Below are 15,968 nucleotides of genomic sequence, written 5' to 3'. Positions count from 1 at the left end.
AACAATCACATGCGACCCTACCTGGAATCCATCACGCACGTTCCTGCACGTTAGACAATAACACAGCCAACACATCACAGCAAGGAATCACAGATGCGCGCGTGCCTTAATTATAAGACAAAAGCCACTTGGGCACGTCCCATACCGTGCCTAGCAGTTTCTACCCCATAATTAAGCATCACATCACACGATACAAACACACTCGCATGCTACTCACACCATGCGTCACTTTCCACAATCCTCTCGCTTGTCTTGTCAAATTCCACTCATTCTCAACCTTTCCACCACTACCGCGCCCGCGTAAAACGCATCAGGCCAACGGTCTTCTGACCTCGTCAGGCATCGTCACCCCGTCGGGCCGGGCATCGTCCCGCGTAAACGTACACGCCTCAGGACGGAATCCTACACACACTTTCCTTCTATCGCGCCCGCGTAAAACGCATCGTGCCAACGGTCTTCGACCACGCCGAGGCATCGACACCTCGTCGGGCCGGCATCGTCACCTCGTCGGGGGACGGCATCGTCCCGCGTAAACGTACACGCCTCAGGACGGATCCTTTCCAACCAATCTCACATTTCCATATCCTCGTTCCATTCAAACCACACTTACACACAACCAGCACACGCACGGCCAAACATACACGCCTCACACATACATAGCCACGCACCAAATTCACATCTCACGTACACTTCACAAACACGCATTCTCGTCACACGAACACCACATGATCACCCACACTCGGCACACGAACTCAATGCACATTCACATGTCCACGCCACCACGCCTCACGGCCACACACACGGCATAGCACCACATCCCATTCGGCCCAAGCACAAACTAGAACAAGCCAATGACAGCAAACTACACAATTAATCCGATAAACCCATTTAATTCCCGATCGATCCTCGACATCACAGCCCTAACTCAACATTCCTAAACCTCGAATTACGTCGCCCAATTAGCCCACAACCTCCAAACATTCAACCCCTAACTTAGTCCCGAAGACAGCCACAAAACAGCCACAAACAGTCCCTAAAATCACTTAAACCGAACTTCAAACGAGTCTAGAAATACCCGAGGTCCTAAATGACATTTGGGGAAAACACTTACCCAAAAAAGGCGAGACAGTACGTATCCGGAACGGGCCGGAAAGCGGCAAGAATGGAGCAAACTGCCGCGGCGACGCATTTAACAAAGCGTGAATGCAATTTTTCATACGGACACCATATGGACAGGTCTGGGACGGTGGCCGACGAGGTGCCTGTGACAGTCGCGGCGTCCGTACAGTCCGGCGTGAACAGTGATTTGTACGTACGGTGAACAGTAACAGTACGGACACTCTACGGACAGTGCTGGGCGGCGACGTATGGACGTGCTGGACGGCTGGGTGTCGACGGAACGGCGATCGGAGCTCCGACGGTACTGTTTACGGAACGGGAAGAGAGAAAAAGAGAGAGAGAGGGCTGTTCTGGGTTTAAACCGGGGCTGTGGTGGCTGAACAGGTGAGAGGGAGGTCCAAGGGTGCTGTGGCGACGGCTGGTGGGCGGCCGGCAGCCCGCCGGTACTGCTTCTGGCGTGAACAAGACGGCTTGAGCGTAAACGTAATCTAGAAATGGAAACGGAAAAGAGAGAAAATTTTGGGGGAAATGGCTGAATGGTCTTCACGAGAGAGAGAATAGTCTGGTCAAATGAGTCAAAGTTTGGTGTGAGTGGAATCCATGTGTCTCAATCTAGGCCAATTGGACAATTTTGCCCTTGATCCAATGGCTATCTTTCCTTCTCATCCAATAATTTAGGGGTAAAATGGTCATTTGTCACTAACCCAAGGCTGACCAGACCTGGATTAAGTCAAACTCACCTTGGTTAATCCCAAAATTAAATCCAAAATTCGGAATTACCAAAAATGGGTCCAAGGGCATTTTGGTAATTTTTCGGTCCCGGGTCAAAATTCCAATTTTCGCACATACGCGTTCCATATGTGCGTGGCCAACATAATATGGCGTTGGAATCGCGAAATTCACTTTTTAAGTCCTCGAAAACTGACTGCAAAGTCCTGGGAATAAAATAATATTATTTTTCCAATTTTTGTCGAAATTCCAATTTTTGGCCAAAACCACTCTGAATGTGCGTGGCCACCCCAAAATGACCTTGGCCGCGAAAAATAACCTCAAACGGCCTCAAAATCCAACATCGGTGTCCACAGGGGGCAAAATCGTAATTTTCCTTGGCCCCGAACCGAAATCCATTTTTTGCAAAAATGGTTGGCCCCAAGGTTGGCCAAGCCAAAAACGTCATCGGCCGTCCAAAATTGTCACTTTCAAAATTCTCGATTCCCGGGCCCGAATTCTAAGAAATGACTAAAATTGAACAATCGTGACTTTAGCTTATCTCTGGCTAACGGGTGGCTCTCTGGAATTATGCGCTCTCGACCCGTGACCGACACTAAGTCAAATCACGTTTAAGTTTACTCCACCCGGGACGACCTCGGTTGTCATATAATTGCAAGGGTCTGTCACTAGTTCCCTTCGGACACGATCAATCAAATAGACCGGTCTCGGTTGGCTCAAAACATTCCCTCGCCAATCCATATGGTCGAAGATCAAACCCAGGTCAAGTTCTTTGGTCGTGCGAATTCAATCCCGTAACGGCCCTACCCCTAAGGTTAGCATCCCGAGAATGCGCGGGTCCCGGGTGAGATCTCACTATAGTGCATTGGTCAAATTCATTTCCTAAATCCCGGGAAAAGGATCGAAAATTCATACTGTTACATCTTCCAAGCTGGTTACATGGAATCGGACTGCTCGCCCTTGGAATGGTGTGTCGTGCGATGAGGATGGAAAGGTCATTGGTCTAGACTTGGGCTTCGAATCAATCTCTTGCAATATTAACAGTTCGGCAAGTCTCTTTAGACTAAAGCGTCTTCAAAAGCTAAACTTGGCTTTCAACGATTTCAAATCCTCTGCAATTCCGTCTGGCTTCGCAAATCTCAGTGGCCTGGTTTATCTGAATTTGTCCAATGCTGGATTCTCTGGGCAGATTCCGATAGAGTTAGCGCGCTTGAGGAAGTTAAGCATTCTTGATCTTTCTCTTCTTTATTTCCGTGGAACTGATACACTAAAGCTCAAGAATCCCAATTTGAAGACCTTGATCAGAAATCTCACGGAGCTACGACAGTTACATCTTGATGGCATCGACCTGTCTTCCGAGGGAAATGAGTGGTGCAATGAATTGTCCTCTTCAGTGCAAAAACTTCAGGTGCTGAGCATGTCTAATTGCTTTCTCTCTGGTCCTGTCGACTCTTCCCTCGTGAATCTTCATCATTTGTCATTCATTCAACTCAATGGCAACAACCTGTCAACCGCAGTTCCTGAGTTCCTCGACAGATTCTCCAATCTAACTGCTCTGCATATGAGTTATTGTGGGTTGTATGGAGAGTTACCTCGTAAAATCTTTCAGGTGCAGACCCTTCAGACCCTTGACCTATCATTGAACCAACTTCTTCAGGTTTCTTTGCCCGATTTTCCGGAGGATAGTTCTCTTGAGACTCTAATCCTGAGTGACACAAGTATTTCAGGGAGACTTCCAGATTCAATCAGTAATCTCAGAAAATTGTCGAGATTAGAATTGTTCAATTGCGGATTGAGTGGGTTGATCCCGATCACGATGGAGAACCTGTCAGAGCTGACTTATTTGGACTTGTCTTTAAACAATCTTACTGGTTCAGTTCCTTCGTTCAGCATGTCCATGAATCTGAGACAGATTATGCTATTCCGCAATGCTCTAACAGGAGAGATTAAGTCCACCCGATGGGAAGAACTTCTAAGCCTTGTATATCTAGTTCTGCGGTACAACTCACCGGAGGGCAGCATTCCCCCGTCTCTATTTGTACTTCCTTCGGTCAAGATCATAAAATTGTCCGACAATCAGTTTTCTGGTGAGCTGAGTGGGTCTCTAAATGTCTCTTGCTATCAATTAACGGGGCTTGATTTGAGCAGCAACAATTTAGAGGGGCCCATACCAGCGTATGTCTTTGAACTACAAGGACTTAACCACCTCTCACTTTCTTCTAATAATTTCAGTGGCTCATTGCACATTGATGCGTTTCAGCGGCTCAAGAACCTCACATATCTCGATCTTTCCCATAATCATTTGTCAGTTAATGCTACTGCTTCCACTTCTGCTATGTTTGGTTTCCCTAATCTATACACTTTAAAGCTGGCTTCCTGTCAGCTGAGTTCGTTACCTGTATTCTGGGAAAATATACCCACATTAGCCCATCTAGACCCCTCCGACAATCACATTCATGGAGAGATACCAAAATGGATATGGGAGATTGCATATATTTCTTATGTCAATCTTTCCTTCAATTTCTTCGAGAAATTGGGAGAACCTTTACCTAATCTCCCTTCCAGTCTCTCTGTTATTGACCTCCACAGAAACAAGCTCCAGGGGAAAACGTTACCTCTGCCCCCGAATGGTGCATACCTGGATTTCTCGAGTAACAATTTCAGTTCTGTTCTTCAACATGATATTGGTAAACACCTGGGATCCACAATTTTCTTCTCTCTCTCAAACAATCATTTCCATGGCCCCGTCCCAGAATCAATTTGCGAAGCCCTGTTTCTCATGGTACTTGACCTTTCTAACAACCATTTGATGGGAATTATCCCTCAGTGCTCAATGTTAAAGACTCTCAAGGTGTTAAACTTGAGGAATAACAACCTGACTGGAGGAATTCCGCATACATTACCAGCCGCGTGTCTTTTAAGGACTTTGGATGTTAATGGTAATCTCTTGACAGAAAAGCTCCCGATTTCTTTGACTAAATGTTCCATGTTAGAGGTGTTAGACATTGGAAACAATCGGATTAAGGATATATTCCCATGCCAGTTGAAGAACATATCTACCCTGAGAATCCTTGTTCTGCATTCCAAAAAATTCCACGGGCAAATTGGTTGTCCAGTCAATAGTGGCACATGGAAGATGCTTCAAATTGTTGACCTAGCTTTCAACAATTTCAGCGGTATGCTTCCTGAAGATTTCCTGATGTCTTGGGAGGCCATGAAGGTCAATTTGCACTTTAAGCATCTTCAATATCCGTTTCTTCGGTTGAGCAATCTCTATTATCAGGACACAGTTAGTCTTACTTTTAAAGTTCTGCATCTAGAACTAATGAAGATCCTAACTGTTTTCACCTCGATCGACTTCTTGAGCAATAGATTTGAGGCTCCAATACCAGAAGCATTGGGAGATCTCTGAGCACTCTATTTTCTCAACCTGTCGCACAATGTGCTTTCAGGTCCTATCCACCCCCCTCATTAGGAAAAATAATACAGCAGCTCTAGTCCTTAGACTTGTCATAGAACTACCTCAATGGGAGAATTCCGGTGCAGCTTTCAGATCTGAACTTCCTTTCATTCCTGAACCTCTCCTATAATCAACTTGTCGGAATGATCCCAGCACGCAAACAGTTTCTCACATTTTCAGTAGGTTCGTTTGAAGGTAATGAAGGACTACACGGGTTTCCACTTGACAAAAGTTGCCCAATAACAACCAATCCTGAAGAAGCAGATGCTGTTCCAACTCAAAGGTCCAAACATGGCGAGGACAATGGCTGGATTGACATGAAGTCGTTTTAAATGAGCATGGCACTCGGATTTGTTGTCGGCTTCTGGGGTTTTTGCTGTATGCTAATATTTATCCAGCCATGGAGGAGTGTGTATTATCAGTTTTGGGACGACTTGCTGTTCAGACTTTCGCAATGTTATCATGTTCGCTGAACTTTGGTCATTATGCTTGATTGGGGTAAGTTGACAGTTTTTCCTCTCCATGATTGTCCATTATAAACTGCCAATCGTCTATGAAGTAGAACTGAGGATGTGCATCTAGTAGAAGATGATTGGGCTTGAGAAATTCAAGACCTGTACGTCTATTGCTAGGAAAGTCCTTGAATAAAGAAAATTCTTCAAGCTTGAATAACACGAAATTTCTTCATACATGTACTGCGCCAAACTTTACCAAGGGCGCCATCTTCCCAGCTCTAACAAAGTGCGTGGAATTCTTAAGCTTGGTGTGTGCAATTGGAACCCAGGTGACTCGTTGACTTCATCAATTGTCTGATTAGTGATTACTGATGCTTTCAAGTCAACAGTCATGCTGTATAAGAAATAAAGTCTGCTAATTTCAATCACCGGCGCTAGCATTTAGTAAGTTCTCTAGAATTGTTAAATCCTGCATTTAATATAATGCTCTTCATCGTACCATAATTTATGTCATAGAGTAGTTCCATGTGGTAGCACATGGTCTAAAAAACAAATTAAGAGTAGCAGCCAAAGCGTTATCAAGAAATGATACCAATACGTCACAAATTTCATTGGTCTAATACGATTTCTCTAGATATGCTTCTGAAGCTAAGTTGCTGAGGTTGGAACAATAACAGAAGCTCTGCTCGAAATGCCAACATCGCTATTAAATATTTCAACAGTAGAAATGTACTTGAGGAGTTTAGATTTGAATCATGTGACATGATAATCAAAGAATATTGTGACATCCCCAATTTGGACCGAGACGGCTAAGAGAAATAGCCATGGAATTGACGAGCGGTCCGATCCGAGGGTCGGTAATGGAACGGATGGTATGGTCGGAACGAGTGTATTGAGGATTGGTCATGGCTCGATCAAAGGATCGTCCATGTATTGGCCAAGTAATCGATAATGAAATGACTCTCCAGTCACGTAAGTTGATTAGAGTGATTCTACCATGGATTGACCTTTCGACCATAAGGGTCACTAGTGGGAAGGTCCGGGACGATCATGGAATCGGTGTCGTGTGGGCATGTGTCGATCGCGGATAATGCCGCTTGGCCATGCATCGGTCGCGGATGACCATGGATCGATCTCGTAGTACTTGATTCCACGCGGCTACATGACAACTGAGGGTTGATCATGGGTCGTTAATACTCGAACGTGGACCGGTCGCAAATTGGCCATGAATCGTCGCATTGAGTCGGGTAGGCCATAGACGAGCCATGTGCCAGGCCAAGAGCCTCGTGGCTTGGTCGTGGACCAGGCTTTGTGTTGGCCATGCAAGCCAGGTCTTGTGCTCGGTCATGGACCGGCCCTTGTGCCGGTCAGCTAGGTCACGGACCGGCCTTGTGCCCGACCGTGTACCAATCATTGTGCTTGACTCTTGTGCCAGGCTTTGTGCCCATTAGTTCCGACCCAGACCTAGTTCTGTGCCAATCAGACTTGGCCACAGGCCATGCATTGTGTCGACCGTGAGCCAATGCGTTTCCTCGGCCCAAGTACCGGCTCCTCACTTGTGTGGCCCAGCCATGCGCTCGGTGCACCGACCCTGCGGCTCGGCACCGCGCTCGTGCATTCGGCCCTGCGTCCGTGCAGCCGGCTCGGCGCCCCTATGGCTCGGCAATGTGCCCAGCCCTGCGCCCATATGGCTTGACCATGTGCTAGGCCCCGCGCCCGATCAAGGCCGACCGAATAGGCCATGTGCCAGGACATTTCAGCGGGTTTGGCCTTGTGCCGTTCAGCCCGGTCTTTGGCTCGGACATATTTTTACACTGAATCTCAATTCCAAATGGGGTGGTCGATCGTTTATGGCACTTGAAACCAATAATTACCTTAGTTCCTTGTTAAGTCAAGTTTTAGTAAAAATTGGATGTTCAAAGAAAGATGTACCATTAGAACTACCAAGGACCCCGATTATTGAATGTTTCTTGATAAGGCCACATGGTTCACGCCAAGAATGCTTCTTGGAATAAGATGACAAGTTGACTTGACTAAGTTGCTAATAATTTAACTCAGACACTAATAATAGACACCAAGCCAATAAGTGAGGTATTTTGAGGAAGATACCAATAATTTGTGTCTTGGAGACCAAGACAATGATGTACACGCCCAAGCTAAAAAGAGAGAGGGACCCAAGACATATCTTGAAGTCATCATGAGGATCTTAGACTTAATGGCTTTCTTGACAACTTAGAAACCAAGTTAGGCAATAAATGATCTTAAATGACTTAGTAGGGTATAATGACGCTAGACTGGAGACTTGGATGCCAAGTTTGGAATGAATGGCCTTAATTGAAAGCTTGAAAAGGAAGACTAATGATGGCCAAAGACTTTCAAGACATCCTCATGATTGCTTTAATTCTTGGAAAATGACAAAATAGAATACTCTAAAAGAAGAAAGCTTGTCTTGGTGAGCAAGTATTGGATAAGATCAAATCCAAAGCCCATGATTATACCAAATCCAGACATTAAATGAAGGATGGTGAGTCACCTAGCTTAGGTGTCTTATACATCATTGCATTTCATTAATACTAGAATGATTCACACCCTAAGTGGTCCAATGTGAAGAAGGTAAGTGTGCACTTAAGGCTTAGGCTTGCCACCTCTTCTTATTAGACTTGCCACTCCTACTTATTAGACTAGCCAAATCAACCCAATAGGTTTGCCACTTCAAGGTTTTCTATTGGTCCAATTGGCTAAGCAATGATGAAATGTTTGCCTATAAATAGATGAGCCCCCTCTTGCATTTCCACCTTTGGCTCACAACTGCACTATCACCTCTTCCTCTCTCCCTCACGCCACTCACTCTCTAGGCTGCCCTATCTCCTCTCGGTTGCGCTCTTGCCCGCGCCAGTGCCCGTGCCGCGCCGTGTCGGTAGGTTCGCCACTAGGCCACCGCCGGCCATCAACCTTGGAGGATTGTAAGTAGACTTGCTAAACCTTGGCTAGGGTGTCATGTTGCGTTGTTGGGCGAGTCATGTGCTTGTGGTGCTTGCATGAATTCCGTGATTTGTGAACACTTGATATAGCTTGCCGTATTTGCATTTACATTTATAAGGTTTGCTAATGTGTTTAGCATCATGTTTGAGAGAACACCCGGGTCATGAACAAGTCTCACTTGGTTCGGATCGGTGTCGAGGCGTGTTGGAATGAGCCTTGCTTGGAAGGTCAGTATTGAGGCGTACCGATCCAAGCCTTGCTTGGTGTAGGTCGGCGCCATAACCGGTTGGTTCAGGCCACGAACTTGGTTTCATGTCCGGCATGACTTAAGACTTTAGAGGTGACATGACATGATACACACTTCGTGTGAAGTACTCAAGTTGGTATGATGCTTGTTGGCATGGTCGCACAAGGGAAAAGTATAACCGTCACCCTTGATTGGGGACGTTGTCCAATTAAGTTCGGATGAATAGCCGTCGCCCTTGATTGGAGACGTTGCTCAATTAAGTTCGGATGAAAAGCCGTCACCCTTAGATTAGGGGATGTTGCCCAAAGAATTTCCGGAAGAACCGTATCAACGGTTGAGAAAATGAATCTCTCGTGTGCATGCTTTTGGTTGTAATGTTGTTACTTGGTTAAAAGGCATGTTGAGATCATCTCATTCACAAAAACAAGTGTGTTTGAAACATCTTTGCTATTGATTTGCTATCAATGGATGTGGCTATGACATGTGCTTTATTCGATGGCGAGGCGTCATCCTATCCGGAATTTAGTGAGTTTTACTTTCTGAGTCCTCGACTCACTCAGTTATTTTTCAGATTTATAGGCATGGAAGTCTCACATCAGTTTTGGGAGTTGTAGTCACGCTAGAGAAGATAGGAATTCCCCCAGCCTATGCGGATACGTGTAGTGTGTTGAAAAGAGAAAAATGCCCGTAGAAAGAGGCTTGTAAAATACACTCATGTAATATAAGAAGTAGTGTATTGCTAAGTCGTTTTTCTTGACTGCTTCTTGTTGTCTAGGTATTTGTTGTATGCTTCCGCATGCTCATAATGAGAAGATAAAATAAACGGGACGGCAATGCGCCTGGAACGTCACATTAACAACCCCGAGGTTAGGATGTGACAAATATGTTCCACTGGAAAAATTATCAAACATGTCCTAAACATATTATACTTATACCAATTCAATCATAAATCTTTTAATTTGATCAATTTAGTTCTAAACTTTTTGACGATTTGCCAAATAAGTCATTCTAGCCAATTTTGGCCGGAAATTACTGGCACGGCAGTTTAGTTAGCGCTGGCCTTCCCACGTGGCATGACCTATGTTAATGTGGACAGTTTTTTAAAACTTTTTCTGAATTTTTTAAATAAATTTTCTTTTCTTTTTTCTTTTTTCTTTATAACCCTAGGCCGGCGAGAGCCAGTCGCCTTCGCTAGCCAATAAGTTTATGACTAAATTGGTACAAAAGCAATTAATTTAGGACTTTTTTTGGTAATTTCCCCGAGTTCCACCAATAACCATTTAAATTCAATAGGCACAATAATTACTTCACCTTAGTTTGAAAGGGAAAAATACGCGATATATATGAAAGAATGCAAAAATAAAGACCAACAAACACAGTTCAATTAGGTTTCCATGTCATATCTTCCGACTGAAGTCTTTATTTATTCAAAAAATTTCCAAGATCATTCAAAATATAAAAATAATAAGAAAGTTGGGAAAAATGGAGATTTTTGGTCTGAGTGATTGCTGATTTTCCAGAGGATAGTTATCTTGAGGCTTTGGTCCTGAGTTACACGTATATTTCAGGGAGGGTTCCGGATTCAATCGGTAATCCCAAAAACTTATCGTGATTAGAATCGTTTACTTGCAGTTTGAGTGGATTGATCCCGACCTTAATGGGGAACCTTTCGGAGTTGACTTGCTTTGGACTGGTCTTTGAATAATCTAATTGGGTTCAGTTCCTTCATCCAGTATGTCCAAGAATCTCAGATATATTATGCTATCCCCGCAATGCTCTAACCGGAGAGATTAAGTCCCCTCGATGGGAAGGACTTCTTAAACCTTGTAAAACTAGATTTGAGGCACAACTCATTGGAGGGAACCATTCGGCCGTCTCTCTTTACACTTCCTCCACCGCCCGATCGAGTTTGGACGACGACTTGCTTTCTCTTGTAGTTTCAGCTCATTTGTTTGCCTTCTTTTTTCTTTATATTCTAACTTTACAGCAACTGTATAATCATGTAAAAATATTTCGGGGTTATTAGATTTTTTATCTATTTGATGCAAAATACACTTAAGCTGAAACTAACTTCATTAACAATTACAATCTTTAGGAGAGAGTACTGGAGAAGAGAGGAGAATAGGAGCGATAAAACATACCGAGGTCCTGTAAGATAACATGAAATTATCACCAGTGGATAGAGCTTCGAACACATATTTGTGCTCTATCATCAGCTTAAACAAAATATCTCCAACGATGTTTGTGATAAGTGCCCCTTCACTGCCAAGGCAGAAGACGATGATCCCCCCGATGTTCGACCTCGCCGTCTTGGCGCTCTGCTTCGCTCAGGCTGCCATGTCGACCCCGTCCGACCATCGCTACAAGGAGCTCGACCCCGTCCCTCTCTACACCAACAAGGTCGGCCCCTGTTCCACAACCCGAGGTGAGTCGTGGTCGCGCTGGAACTTGCCGCGATCGATCTCAATGTGACGGGTGTTGGGCTCGGGAAATTCCGGGTCTCTCTGCTTTCTCTTGTGGGTGGGTGGGTTTTGGATTTGATCGGCATTGCGACGTCGAGTGCTGAGATTTTAAGCGACTCGAGTCTCTGTCAGTTGGGAGAATTGTGAGTTCTCATTCAGCGAGCGAATTGATGGGTAGGAGTAGGACGGAGATATGAGATTTGAAATGTCCAGAGTTGACCTGGTCGAGTCGATTGTAACTTAGTGGTTTTGCGGGTTGTCTTCCAGAGCTCGATGGAATTCCGATGGCATTGGGATTAGAACGTCCGTCTGAGAGAAACAGAACCTTAAAATTTGTCAGCATCCCACACTGACAATCCATGATAAAGCAATCCATCATTCTAGAAGAGAAAAGGATGATATTTTTTTTCTAGAAAAGAAGATATAGCATTTTCTTTTAATTGAAAAATTATGTTAAATAAAGAAAGTAATTGTGTTGGGCAGCATCGCGATTTTCCTCAGTAAATTCCAAAGTATAATAAGTCAAATTTGATAACTAATGACATCCAGCTTGCACTGACTTCGGACTGCTCCTCCATGAAGTGTGGACACTGTTTCGGTTGACTCCCTCTTCCCGCCCTCTTCTTCAGCCTCTTCCGATGAACGGTTCGATCGTCTCATGGCTTCTTCTTGCGATATCCATGATCTCCATCTCCTTCGAGGTTGCTGGGGGTTCAGCTTCAGCCCAGTGTCTCGGCGTCGACCAGAGATCGCTCTTGCTCAAGCTGAGAAACAGCCTCGTCTTCAACGCCTCCAAGTCTTCCATGCTAGTACAGTGGGACCGAAGTGGCGATTCATGGAGCGGCGTGACGTGCGAGGACGGCCTCGTCATTGGTCTTGATTTGAGCAACGAGTCTATCTCTGGCGGAATCGACGGTTCGTCAAGCCTCTTCAGGCTCGAGTTCCTTCGGAGCCTGAACTTGGCTTTCAACTACTTCAACTACTTGACGATTCCATCAGGCATCGCAAATCTCAGCCGCTTGGTACATCTCAACTTGTCCAATGCTGGATTCGTGGGGAAGATTCCGGCGGAGCTATCTCGCCTGAGGAAGCTACGTTCTCTTGATCTCACTTGTCTTTCCTCTTATCCGGCTTTTCTGAAACTTGAGAAGCCCTCTTTGAGGGCACTGATTGGGGATTTGGTGGAGTTGAGGGAGCTCTACCTTGATTTGGTCGATGTGTCTGCTGAGGGGAGTGGGTGGTGCGACGCGTTGTCTTCTTCAGTTCCGAAACTTGAGGTGTTGAGCATGTCTAACTGTTCTCTGTCCGGTCCTCTGAAGGCTTCTCTTATGAGTCTTGCTAATCTGTCGGTCATTCAACTCTATGGCAATAACTTTTACACCACAGTTCCTAAGTTCTTAGCGAATTTTTCCAGCTTGAAAACTCTGAGCCTAGCTTTTTGTGGTTTGTATGGAGAATTTCCCGTGAAATCTTTCGGGCACCGACATTAAAGACCCTTGATCTGTCGCTCAATATGCTTCTTCGGGGTCCTTTGCCGGAATTTCCTGCTCATAGTTCTCTTCAAAACCTGTTTCTTAGCAACACAAACATTTCAGGTACACTTCCTGTTTCCATTGGTAATCTCAAGAAATTGTCTAGCATAGAACTGGTAAATTGCAGTTTCAGGGGATCAATCCCAAGCTCGATTGTGAAACTTCCTCTACTGGCTCTTCTGGACTTCTCATTTAACCAATTTTCTGGACCGGTTCCACCATTTGCATCCAGAAATCTGACCCAAATAAGATTATCCCATAATGATTTAACGGGTAAGATCACCTCTATTGGCTGGGAAGATCTTCTGAATCTTGAGTATCTAGACCTGCGAAACAATTTGTTGGAAGGCAACATCCCCTCAGCTCTGCTTACGCTTACCCGACTTGAGATGATACAGCTTTCACACAATAGATTTTCTGGTCAGCTTATCATATATCCGAATGTCTGTTCATAGCAATTGGGCATGCTTGATTTGGGTAGCAATCAGTTACAGGGGCCAATACCAGCATCCATATTCAAACTGCAAGGGCTTGGTTACCTTTCACTTTCTTCCGATAATTTCAGTGGCTCAATGAATATCGATGCACTTCGGGGATTTGGAAATTTAGCTTATCATGATCTTTCATACAATGGCAAGTCCATTAACACTATGGCGTCTGCTTCTGCTGCTGCATCTTCTTTCCCTGATTTTCATACGTTAAAGTTGGCTTCCTGCCAATTGCGATCATTGCCTCAGTTTTTGGCTAACCAGTCTACACTGGTCTCCCTCGACCTCTCCCACAATTATATTCAAGGGGAGATACCAAGATGGATATGTTGTGAAAATAAATGGCTTAGAATCAAAAGAGCAATCAAGTCGGACTTTGAGGCGTGATATCACTTTCCTTAAGGATTTATTTGCCCCACAATTGTTGCTAATGGTCACCGGCAAAAATCCTCCAGGATACAACAAAGTCTCAAAATGAGAATACTAGATAGCAATTCTAGTATTTCTCCAGGGTCTCTCTAGGAGACAAAAGAAATGATGGATGTAGTTTTCGAAAGAAGACTTGAAGAAATTGATCTCTGTTTTCTTTCTTGCCAAAAACTGACATATATAGAAATTGGTCTTAAACAACATTGGCAACTCTTCACGAAAGGTTGCAAAGCTAACAAAGATATTCCTTCGGAAGAAGTTGCAAACTGAATAGATGCAACCCTTCGGAAAAGATTGAAAACTGAACAATTATAATCTCCAAAAGTTATCTTAGAAAGACACATGTAAAATTCGGAATAAAATAAATAAATAAAGAAAGAAATAATTCCGAATTTTCATAATTTCGAAAATTACTTAATAAACAAAAAACAACCTTTCAACTAATAAAAATTAATAAGATAACCTTACGAAATAAAATAAAAATATAAAGGGATTAGTGCTAATTAAACCGTGGCCGCGCAAGCGTCAAAATCGCGCACCCGCACGCAGGTATTGTGTGGACTAGCACACACCCCATTATCTTCACTCTAAGGAGCAAGAAGATATTCACAGTTATAAAGCGACCCACTTTCTCAAAACTTTCCTATGTGGGACAAAGGAAAGAGCATTATTTTGTTTGTTTTACAAACAACCATCCAACAGGATATGGACACGAGAAGATCTATTGTATCTCAATCTTTCCTCTAATTTATTTGTAGATTTGGAAACACCTCTGCCCAATATTCCTTCTGATCTGGCTGTTGTCGACCTCCATTTAAACATGCTCCAAGGGAATATGCTACCTTTGCCATCACACGGTGTCTATTTGGATTTCTCAAGTAACTATATCGATTCTGTTATTCCCGATGACATTGGCGACTACCTATTAGGTACGATGTTCTTCTCCCTTTCAAAAACTAATTTCCATGGGTCCATCCCGAAGTCGATTTACAAAGCTGAATTTCTTCAAGTGCTCGACTTATCTCGTAACCAACTGAATGGAACTATTCCTGATTGTTTCGTGATGAAGTCCCTCAAGGTATTGAATCTGAGAGATAACCAGTTGAATGGTGATATTCCACAAAACATCCCTGGAACATGTGGTCTGAAGACATTGGATTTCAGTGAGAATTTTTTATAGGGGCGGATTCCAATGTCGTTGGCAAATTGCACAACATTGGAGTATGTGAACATCGGGGACAATCAACTAGATGGGACATTTCCATGCCATTTCAAGGCTGTATCAACTCTCCGTGTCCTTGTTTTAAGATCCAACAAGTTTCATGGGGAAATTGGATGTCCGCATAGTCTCGGCACCTAGCAGATGCTTCAAATCATTGACCTGTCTTCAAATGATTTCGGCGGCATGCTGCCTGCAAGTCTCCTCGCATCTTGGGAGGCTATGAAGGCCAATGTAGACTTCAATCACCTGGAATATGAGTTCCTCCCACTGAGTGGATTCAATTGTCAAGATACGATGAGTGTAACCTTGAAAGGTCTACGGATAGAACTTGTCAAGATTCTGACTATTTTCACATCGATCGACTTCTCAGGCAATAGATTGGAGGGTCCAATACCAGACACATTTGGGGATCTCGAAGCACTTTATTTCCTAAACCTATCGCATAATGCCATCTCGGGTTCAATTCCTCCTGTTTTGGAGAATCTGCATCAGCTCGAGTTGTTGGACCTGTCATGAAACTACTTCAATAGAACCATACCGGCTCAAATTGCAAATCTTCATTTCCTTTCTTTCCTGAACCTCTCAAACAATTAGCTTGTGGGAAGCATCCCGGCTAGTGGACAATTTCTTACATTTTCCGAAAGTTCTTTCAAAGGAAACCTTGGATTGTGTGGGCTTCCGCTCAACAAAAGTTGCTCAATTAACACAAACAGAACGAAAGAAGCTAGTGACGATGGCAACAATGATGATAGCAAGAAGAAGTGGTTTTACCTGGGCATACCACTTGGATTCGTTGTTGGCTTCTGGGTATTTTTTGGTCCGTTAGTGTTTATCCAATCATGG

General features: G+C 44.1%; 3 protein-coding genes across 3 annotated transcripts; all 3 read left to right on the top strand.

Annotated features, from left to right (window-relative positions):
- Positions 1 to 1,228: 1,228 nt before the first annotated feature.
- Positions 1,229 to 5,260, top strand: LOC115662893 (receptor-like protein 7). Its single transcript, XM_056316684.1, has 3 exons — positions 1,229 to 1,308; positions 2,893 to 4,499; positions 4,602 to 5,260. Exons 1-3 carry the CDS (start codon positions 1,229 to 1,231, stop codon positions 5,258 to 5,260), a joined length of 2,346 nt encoding a protein of 781 aa, XP_056172659.1.
- A 5,970-nt stretch (positions 5,261 to 11,230) lies between these two features.
- LOC115665882 (receptor-like protein 6) lies at positions 11,231 to 15,083 on the top strand. The gene is made up of 5 exons (XM_056316683.1): positions 11,231 to 11,417; positions 12,004 to 12,897; positions 13,050 to 13,102; positions 13,442 to 13,802; positions 14,662 to 15,083. The coding sequence occupies exons 1-5, from the start codon at positions 11,231 to 11,233 to the stop codon at positions 15,081 to 15,083; spliced, it is 1,917 nt and encodes a 638-aa protein (XP_056172658.1).
- Positions 15,084 to 15,266: 183 nt separating this feature from the next.
- Positions 15,267 to 15,641, top strand: LOC115666427 (receptor-like protein 35). The gene has a single exon (XM_030588155.1). It carries the CDS (start codon positions 15,267 to 15,269, stop codon positions 15,639 to 15,641), a length of 375 nt encoding a protein of 124 aa, XP_030444015.1.
- The last annotated feature ends 327 nt before the right edge of the window (positions 15,642 to 15,968 follow it).

This window comes from Syzygium oleosum, unplaced genomic scaffold (assembly GCF_021117445.2).
Source record: "Syzygium oleosum isolate NSW1041296 unplaced genomic scaffold, Sole_v2.1 Sole_v2.12, whole genome shotgun sequence".
Lineage (NCBI taxonomy): Eukaryota > Viridiplantae > Streptophyta > Magnoliopsida > Myrtales > Myrtaceae > Syzygium > Syzygium oleosum.
The sequence above is the reverse complement of the archived record's forward strand: the minus strand, read 5'-3'. Positions and strand labels throughout refer to the sequence as shown.

Excerpts from the sequence above, each read along its gene's own strand:
- LOC115662893 (XM_056316684.1), top strand. The coding sequence starts at position 1,229 with ATGGACAGGTCTGGGACGGTGGCCGACGAGGTGCCTGTGACAGTCGCG. Across the intron at positions 1,309-2,892 it reads TCCGGCGTGAACAGTGATTT|TTCGGCAAGTCTCTTTAGAC; the intron begins GTACGTACGGTG and ends CAATATTAACAG. Across the intron at positions 4,500-4,601 it reads TGCATACCTGGATTTCTCGA|AATCAATTTGCGAAGCCCTG; the intron begins GTAACAATTTCA and ends GCCCCGTCCCAG.
- LOC115665882 (XM_056316683.1), top strand. The coding sequence starts at position 11,231 with ATGTTTGTGATAAGTGCCCCTTCACTGCCAAGGCAGAAGACGATGATC. Across the intron at positions 13,103-13,441 it reads AATTGTCTAGCATAGAACTG|CAATTGGGCATGCTTGATTT; the intron begins GTAAATTGCAGT and ends GTCTGTTCATAG. Across the intron at positions 13,803-14,661 it reads GGAGATACCAAGATGGATAT|ATTTGGAAACACCTCTGCCC; the intron begins GTTGTGAAAATA and ends ATTTATTTGTAG.
- LOC115666427 (XM_030588155.1), top strand. The coding sequence starts at position 15,267 with ATGCTTCAAATCATTGACCTGTCTTCAAATGATTTCGGCGGCATGCTG.